General features: G+C 40.2%; 1 protein-coding gene across 6 annotated transcripts in view; it reads left to right on the top strand.

Moving 5' to 3' along the window:
* The first annotated feature begins 1,115 nt into the window (after positions 1 to 1,115).
* LOC111954823 (A-kinase anchor protein 9) overlaps positions 1,116 to 9,076 on the top strand; it is a 126,213-nt gene continuing 118,252 nt past the window's right edge. For all 6 annotated transcript variants that reach the window (XM_070436176.1, XM_023974735.1, XM_070436178.1 and 3 more), the window contains exon 1: positions 1,116 to 1,367. In XM_070436176.1, coding sequence (XP_070292277.1) covers positions 1,320 to 1,367 — 48 coding nt within the window. In that variant the 5' untranslated portion in view covers positions 1,116 to 1,319. The remainder of the gene's footprint in view (positions 1,368 to 9,076) is intronic.

Here is a 9,076-nt window from a genome sequence, read left to right as displayed (position 1 = left end):
TTGGGTTGGGGTGGAAGCAATGAGCGTAAATGTCAAATAGACATGTTCTATGACTGTGACCCAAATCAAATTTTATTGGTCACATACATGTGTTTAGCAGATGTTATTGTGGGTGTAGTGAAATGCTTGTGATTCTAGCTCCAACAGTGCAGTAATAACTAACAAGTAATATCTAACAATTTCACAACAATACACACATCTAAGGAATGGAATTAAGAATATATACGTAAATATATGGATGAGCAATGTCAGAGCGGCATAGACTAAGATACAGTTGAATAGAATACAGTATAGACATATGAGATGAGTAATGCAAAATATGTTAACATTATTAAAGTGCCTAGTGTTCCATTTATTAAAGTGGCCAGTGATTTCAAGTCTATGTATATAGGCAGCAGCCTCTAATGTGCTAGTGATGGCTATTTAACAATCTGATTTCCTTAAGATAGAAGCTGTTTTCAATCTCTCTGTCCCAGCTTTGATGCACCTGTAACCTCACCTCCAGGATAATAGCCGAGTGAACAGGCAGTGGCTCGGGTGGTTGTTGTCCTTGAATATATTTTTGGCCTTCCTGTGACATCAGGTGCTGTAGGTGTCCTGGAGGGCAGGTAGTTTGCCTCCGGGGATGCGTTGGGCAGACCGCACCACCCTCTGGAGAGCCCTGCGATTGCTGTACCAGGCGGAGATACAGGATGCACTCAATTGTGCATCTGTAAAAGTTTGTGAGGGTTTTAGGTGTGCAAAGTGTGCTCTCATTTTGTATTTGTTTTAATACCACAATTTCAGACATAATCATATGGAGAGACCATATTTCATTTGATTTAAAATAGATCTGGTCATTTTAACTGGGGCAATGTGAAATGAATCCTGATGTGCGATTGTGCAACCCAGTGATCTTGTTTGCACCTCCACAGAAAAGAGAATATGTATTTACTCATGCAAATGATTTCAATCTATAATCAATATATATTTTTACTTGTGTACGCACAGTATGTTTCCCTCTGTAAAAATAAGAATAAAATAAACATTTTGAACTGTGAGTGACATTCCGACGTTCCCAAAGGGGCGTAGCTGAGGAAAACAGCCACCTACGTGACGTCATCACAATCAGTCTCGTGTTTACGTGGAGAACATGGCGGCGGAGATGTGGCTGTAGCGAGGAGTCTGCTCCTAATGCGAGTTCGTCGCAGTGATTTGACACCATTACCAAACAAATTTAATGTCAACAGACAGACACTTTCCCCACAGACTCTGGGCGTATTCGCTGACACTTCGCATGAAGCCCCTTTCCTCTTCTCTCAGCCACAGGGACAACGGTAATGGAAGACGAGGAGAGGCAAAAGAAGCTCGAGGCCGGCAAAGCAAAGGTATGATAGCACTATTAGCTAGCTAGCCGTGGTCAATTCTTTCTCTGTGTTTCAAACGTTTCTACTAGTCAACCTTGGGAACAACAGTTATTGCTGCGCGTGCTCAGTAAAACATTGTCTTGTATAGTTTCATTTAGTAGCTGTTTTGGGAGCACCTTCCGTGTTCCCGTCCTTGTCAGCTGTCACTACTAGAAAACATGTCCCCCAATGTGGATGACAGCCCGGGAGCTTGGGTGTCTGGGTTAGCAAGCTAGCCGGACTTCCTTTGTCATGCGACCCAGCCATTGGCATGTCATAGAAACGTGCTGTTTCCTCCTAAAATCTACCAGTTTTGAAGAAAAGTATGAATGTTAGCCAGCTAACCAGTTCAGCCTTTACGTCAACGTCAGGTTTTATTAGTCACGTGATTTAAAAGGTTGAGATGATTGTGACAGGTTTTTCAGGACATGCCCCAAGTTAGCTTGAGCAAACTCAAATGGTCTCATACATACTTTTTTTTATAGCATACAAACGTTACACTGTAACAACCAGTGTTATTAATAAGTTTAACTGAATAATGTAAAACAACTTTTCATGTCATGCAGAAGGGATGGATGTCACACAAACTCTGCATACTGTTTCAATGTATGTATTATTTCAACCATCATTGCATTTTCAATACAATTTCGAAGTATCCAGTGAACTGGTACAGTATTTTATTAGGATCCCCATTAGCTGTTGCAAAATCAGCAGCTACTCTTCCTGGGGTCCACAGTAGCCTACTTGTAAGATGATACGATAACACACTGTCATAGTCAACTGAGAAGGATGATGAAAATCACTTCCCTGCTTTAGTCTAAAAATATATAAAGGTACTTGGAGGCAGATGGAAGGAAAGTAGACTGGACTCTTACGGCAGGTCCTTTCAGAATTTGAGGTTACTGACCTTTGCAGTGTCATTCCTCTGCCTTAATCCCTTGACGAGTTTAGGCCCTAATGCACAATAACATGACTTGACACCACTCCACCACCCATACCTATGACGCCAGAGGTTTATGTTGAGTCAGTAGTATTTATGCAGTATTTGAAGAGAAGGCTAGATGCTATTGAAAGGGAAATCACTTTGTCACCACACCTGACACTATTTTGGAAGGTGCTAATCAAAACTAGCCTATAAATTGACTAGATTATATTTAAATGCTCAGTGATGTTAGCAGTAAGGATTTTGAATGAGACATGTCTTTCTGTAGCCAACCTGTGATGATTCAACTCCGACTACCGTAGTAAGCATAGGAAGGCCATATGGCTCTTTACCATAGTCAAACAGAGTTTGGGAACAAACATTCAATAACAATCTAGCTAGGCTAATTTGCATTCTTTATGATGTAATTGTCTTGCAATGATATGTGTCAATATGACCAAACTGTTTGTACAACCCTGTGACACTATGACTGACCTGGTCACCCACATGTAACTTGGTTTTACTCCCTACTGTCATCACTTATCCACCTGTCTTTGATTTGCCATTGACTTAACTTTACTCTTGATCATTGATAATCATTGGCATGAACCTTGAACAAAAATGTCAGATTTATAGGCTTTCTCCAGCCAGGTGAACTGTATGGAATTAGCAATAGATGAAGAGGATTTAGGCCTACTGGTCCTATTGGTTTAAATGTGTTCAGTTGTTTGTGATGGGTCTTGGCATACGAAGTCTGATTATTTTGTAAGTCAGAAATTTAAAGTTGACCTCTTGTCTATCAAATCCGAACACCAATTTTTACTTGACTGGCATTAAGTTCTTCAGGGGGTGGTTGCAAAAGTATAGGCCTAGGCCATCTAAGATTCAAAGAAATGTAATGACTCAGATTCTCAATTGGGAAAGGTCTGTCCTCTCCTCGGCTCATCTGTCCTCCTCTCCTCCGTGACCCAGAAACCGATAAGTGGTCAAATGATTGAGGAGTGTGTTAATTCGTTAGTAGGCTAACGGAGTGTTCTCCCTCCTCGATTACCTACTTCGGTAGAGGATACACGAGTATCATCCCGGCGGCTAGCGAGGAAGAGTTTTAAAATCCGCCACACCCTCTTTGAATCAGCTGTTGTTTTCTCGAAGGAGAAAAACATGTACACATTTAAAAAATGATACACTACTTATCCTTTTATCTTTATCTATCTCTATTGCACAACTAGATAAATTCGTTTTCATCACATTACACATTTATTTTTAAGATATGATAAATATAATTTGCCTGATGACGCACGAGTGGAGAAGGATTCTCATTTCATACGAGCGCATTTCCTCGCCTCCGCTCCTCGACTATCTTTTTCAAAAGGAGGAGAGGTCGGACCAGAGGAAACGAGGAGTCGAGCAATACCAATTGAGAGTCTTCCTATAAACCATGGATGGGCAACTACAGTCCTCTGGGGCCTGATTGGTGACACACTTTTGCCCCAGCTAACACACCTGACTCCAATAATCAGCTAATCCTGATCTTCAGTTTAGAATGCAATTAGTTTAATCAGTTGTAGGGATGAGGATAAAATTACACCACTCCGGCCCCTGAGGACTGGAGTTGCCCATCCCTGCTATAAACCAACATGCATGGCATTTAGACTTCCATTCATTGAGAATGTCCATTCAAAATTGCATCTTGTCAGAAATGTATAGATTTGTATTGCTTTTTTTCAACATATTTTTGAATAAATCCTAAATGAATAGAGGAAGAGGAGAGGAATAGAGGAAACACTGGACTCTCACTGGACTTTCAAAGATACTAGCCTATTTGAGACCGTAGTAGACCCAGACCTAGTCCATACTTTTCCTGTTTCTCATTCACCCAGGCGGCTTTATCAAACCTCATGGTTTACAGAGCATATAGCTTAGCCTTGTAGTGAATTCCACACCATCTTTCTGCACCGTCAACAATGACAGCCAGGTCGATAATGCATTTCATATAAAGTGTGTACTTTTCACTCATAAAACAACATGAACATTCTACAGTCAAGTCAACCCCTCTGCTCCATGGTGTGGTAATTGTGCCTCAACAGTTGCTCCTTTCACAATTTTCTTGCGTGTCATAATATTATACTAAATATTTAAAGGACTGGAGCCATCATGTACTAAGTTTGTGCCTGAGAAGAATCATAAAACCTATCATTTCAGATGTTCTTTGGAGCCCAGAGGCCCAAAAGGCTCTTGCTCAAAAATAATTCAGAAGAGCTCAAAAATAATTCAGAAGAGCCCTCTAGTGGAGAACTGTTGTAAACATTAAAGACGTTTATTTTATTTCAGTTGCAATGCTGGCCTTTTTAGATAATTATGTTTTATTTTTTGCCCCATGAGACTTCACTGCATGAAGCTTAAGCTTTTTTTGTATGGTGTCGGAATCAGTATGGTGTCGAAATCACTAGTGTCTTCAAAAAGTATTAATACCCCTTGACTTATTCCACATCTATAGAAAAATAGGAAATTACTATTAAATAATACAATATTTCAGTTGTGTATATTAGAGGTCGACCGATTAATCAGAATGGCTGATTAATTAGAGCAGATTTCAAGTTTTCATAACAATCGGAAATCTGTATTTTTGGAGACCGATTTGGCTGATTAAATTTTTTTATATATATTTTTTTAATGTTATTTTTTTACACCTTTATTTAACTAGGCAAGTCAGTTAAGAACACATTTTTATTTTCAATGACGGCCTAGGAACGGTGGGTTAACTGCCTTGTTCAGGGGCAGAAAGACAGATTTTTACCTTGTCAGCTCGGGGATTCAATCTTGCAACCTTACGGTTAACTAGTCCAACGCTCTAACCACCTGCTTTACATTGCATTCCACGAGGAGCCTGCCTGTTACGCGAATGCAGTAAGAAGCCAAGGTAAGTTGCTAGCTAGCATTAAACGTACCTTTATAAAAAACAATTCATCAATTCATCACAATCACTAGTTAACTACACATGGTTGATAATATTACTAGTTTATCTAGCGTGTCCTGCGTTGCATATAATCGGTGCGCATTCGCGAAACAGGACTGTCGTTGCTCCAATGTGTACCTAACCATTAACATCAATGCCTTTCTTAAAATCAATACACAGAAGTACATATTTTTAAACCTGCATATTTAGCTAAAAGAAATCCAGGTTAGTAGGCAATATTAACTAGGTGAAATTGTGTCACTTCTCTTCGTTAATTGCACGCAGAGTCAGGGTATATGCAACAGTTTGGGCCGCCTGGCTCGTTGCGAACTAATTTGCCAGAATTTTACGTAATTATGACATAACATTGAAGGTTGTGCAATGTAACAGGAATATTTAGACTTATGGATGCCACCCGTTAGATAAAATACGGAACGGGTCCGTATTTCACTGACAGAATAAATGTTTTGTTTTTGAGATAATAGTTTCCGGAATCGACCATATTAATGACCTAAGGCTCGTATTTCTGTGTGTTATTATGTTATAATTAAGTCTATGATTTGATAGAGCAGTCTGACTGAGCGGTGGTAGGCAGCAGGATCGTAAGCATTCATTCAAACAGCACTTTCGTGCGTTTGCCAGCAGCTCTTCGCTGTGCTTCAAGCATTGAGCTGTTTATGACTTCAAGCCTATCAACTCCCGAGATTAGGCTGGTGTAACCGATGTGAAATGGCTAGCTAGTTAGCGGGGTGCGCGCTAATAGTGGTTCAAATGTCACTCGCTCTGAGACTTCGAGTAGTTGTTCCCCTTGCTCTGCATGGGTAACGCTGCTTCGAGGGTGGCTGTTGTCAATGTGTTCCTTGTTCGAGCCCAGGTAGGAGCGAGGAGAGGGACGGAAGCTATACTGTTACACTGGCAATACTAAAGTGCCTATAAGAACATCCAATAGTCAAAAGTATATGAAATACAAATCGTATAGAGAGAAATAGTCCTATAACTACAACCTAAAACTTCTTACCTGGGAATATTGAAGACTCATGTTAAAAGGAATCGGTATCGGTGGTGAGAAATCATAATCGGTCGACCTCTAGTGTATATTACTTCGTTTTTATTTGATTACTTTATTATTTTTCATTTCTTAAAGTCATCTCTGCTCTGGCAGTAGTAGTCTGCCAGCCAAACCAAACGTTCTGTATAGGGATGCACGATATATCGGTGAGCAAATCGGAATCGGCCCGATATTAGCTAAAAATGCCAGCATCAACCCGATGTCTAGTTTAATGCCGATGTTCAAAACCGATGTCAAAGCTGGTACGTGCATACCTGTATAACGTAAAAAGATGACGTAATGACGCCTCGATAGAATTACGCACTACACAACAAAAGCAGAAAAATACTAAGAGCATACTTCCAACAACTAAACAAGTTCAAGTCGAGCAGTCATTTGAAAGAGGAAGAAAATTTCAGCGAGACATCGCAAAGGCAAAATCCAATAATGCCAAGATAATGGAATTCATTGCCCTTGACAATCCTCTGTCGTGGATGATGTTGGCTTTCGCCTGCAGATCGAGCCCCAGTACACGCAATTTTTCAGATGTTTCCCTACCGGAGTTACACAGTATTATTGAGACTCAAAATCATGAGCGTCACTTTTATTAGCTTCACGACTGACATTTGGACCAGCGACGTCAGCCCCATGAGCATTATGAGTCTGACGCACAGTGGGTCGACGAGGATTTGGTACTGAGGAAAGCCGTATTGCATGCTCAAGAATGTGCTCGTTTTTATACCGCTGCTGCCATTTTCAATGGCATTTGAGAACATGTTTGAAACTTGGAAACAGGAACACTCCTAGCTCCATTCGAACAACTGACTCGAGAAATAAGGTCAACTGCGTCTGCAGCAGACATGATATCCCCTGTCATGGCATTGAAACGCCTGCTCCACAAAACTGCCGACACAGATCGTGGGGTTAAAACTTAGAAAAGTACTTGAGGCTGTGAACAAGCGATTTGGTGGCATTGTCTCTGAGCCTCTTAACTGTCGCCACCATGCTCGATGCAAGGTACTAGGACCGCTTCTTCGATGCAGACAAGGAACAGGGTATACATGAAATGTTACATACACAGCTGGACAAGATGTAAACGGACACAGTGATAGTGCGCACCGAGGAAGAGGTCACGGACAGACAGAGCTGAAACTTCACTGCTTGACATGCATGATGAAATCCTGGTTGAGAATGAAACGACTGAACAAATGAACAACGAAACAGCACAGCAAGTAAGTGAAAGAAATTGTTTTTGATGATGTTTTACTGGTAATGGGGACATACGTAAATGCAAACAAAATTACTTTTTGGTCAGTGTAGTGTGTGTGTAACCTTTATTTAAGAAGAAATTCTTATTTACAATGACGGCCTGCCCCGGCCAAAATTCGAACCATGGACAGCCTGGATTCGAACCAGGGACTCTAGTGACGCCTCTTGCACTGAGATGCAGTGCCTTAGACCGCTGCGTCCGTGTGTGTTAACTATTTAACTGTAGTAGAATGCTTTAAAAAGGCCGCAAACATTTTAAATATTGGTTATTGCTATTTGTTTTTTTTGGCAAGGAAAATATCGGTATCAGCCAGAAATGTCATATCGGTGCATCCCTAGTTATCTATGTGCCTCCCATACTGTACTGTCTTTAGTCACCCTATTTAGCTAGCCTACCTTAGTAGCCTATACTGCAGAGCTGTCTGACAAAATCATTTTACTAGTTCTTAGATAAGGCATACTTTAACAAACTGTCTCTGTCCATCTGGTCGTTGTGTACATTCCTCTCTCATGCGGTCGGTGTGTATCTAACTTAACGTAGCAGGCATAAAAGTGTATCCGTCTAGAGATCTATATTTAATGACGAGATGCTCATGTCTCCGCCCTAACAATGGGAGTTGTTGTCCCAAAGGCGGAAGGCAGGCGACAAGCTTAGGTCCAAAATAAGCCCATAGAAGCACATTGGGCTTATTTTGAACAGTTTTAGGCTAGAGTGAAACCTCTCGCTTCACCTCTTCCTCTCTGATCCATCTCTGTCAAAGCCAAAACAAATGGTGCAGTGGATTATGGGATTATAGTTAATTGCCAGGATTCTGAGCTGAACTAGTTTTTATATTTGCGTAATGAAAACTCCCTTCAGCCCAGCATCCCATAGTTCTTGATTTGTGTCGTGTTAGGCTCAAAAAAAGGAACTAAATGGAATTCAAGTAATTGAACCGACGTCGGTCAGTAAGTTGTTAAATAACCAAACACCCCCAACACTTTTTGTTGTTGTTAATTGCTCAGCACTACCATAATGACAAAGTGAAAACATGGTTTTAGAAATTCTGGCAAATTTATTGAAAATGAAATACAGAAATATCTAGTATTACCACCCCTGAGTCAATAGACGTTTGAATCACCATTGGCAGCGATTACAGCTGTGGGCAATGTTCCCTCAATTATTTTTTGGCACTGAGCAAATTTCAGATCTTCTGAGCGCAAACTTGAACGTTGTGGAAGTTGTGTCAAGCGTACCCGCTTTAAGGTACAGTTTTAACAGTTTTAACGATTATGATTTTTCAACGCCAATACCGATTTGATTGGAGGACCAAAAAAAGCCGATACCGATTAATTGGCCGTTTATTATATATATTTTTTTATTTAATTAATAAATTGTGTATATATTTTTTAAATACATTTATTTATTTATTTGTAATAATGACAATTACAACAATACTGAATGAACATTTATTTTAACTTAATACATCAATAAAATCAATTTAGCCTCAAATAAA

This window comes from Salvelinus sp. IW2-2015, linkage group LG30 (assembly GCF_002910315.2).
Source record: "Salvelinus sp. IW2-2015 linkage group LG30, ASM291031v2, whole genome shotgun sequence".
NCBI classification, from domain to species: Eukaryota; Metazoa; Chordata; class Actinopteri; order Salmoniformes; family Salmonidae; genus Salvelinus; species Salvelinus sp. IW2-2015.
This window is presented reverse-complemented; position numbering and strand designations above follow the sequence as displayed.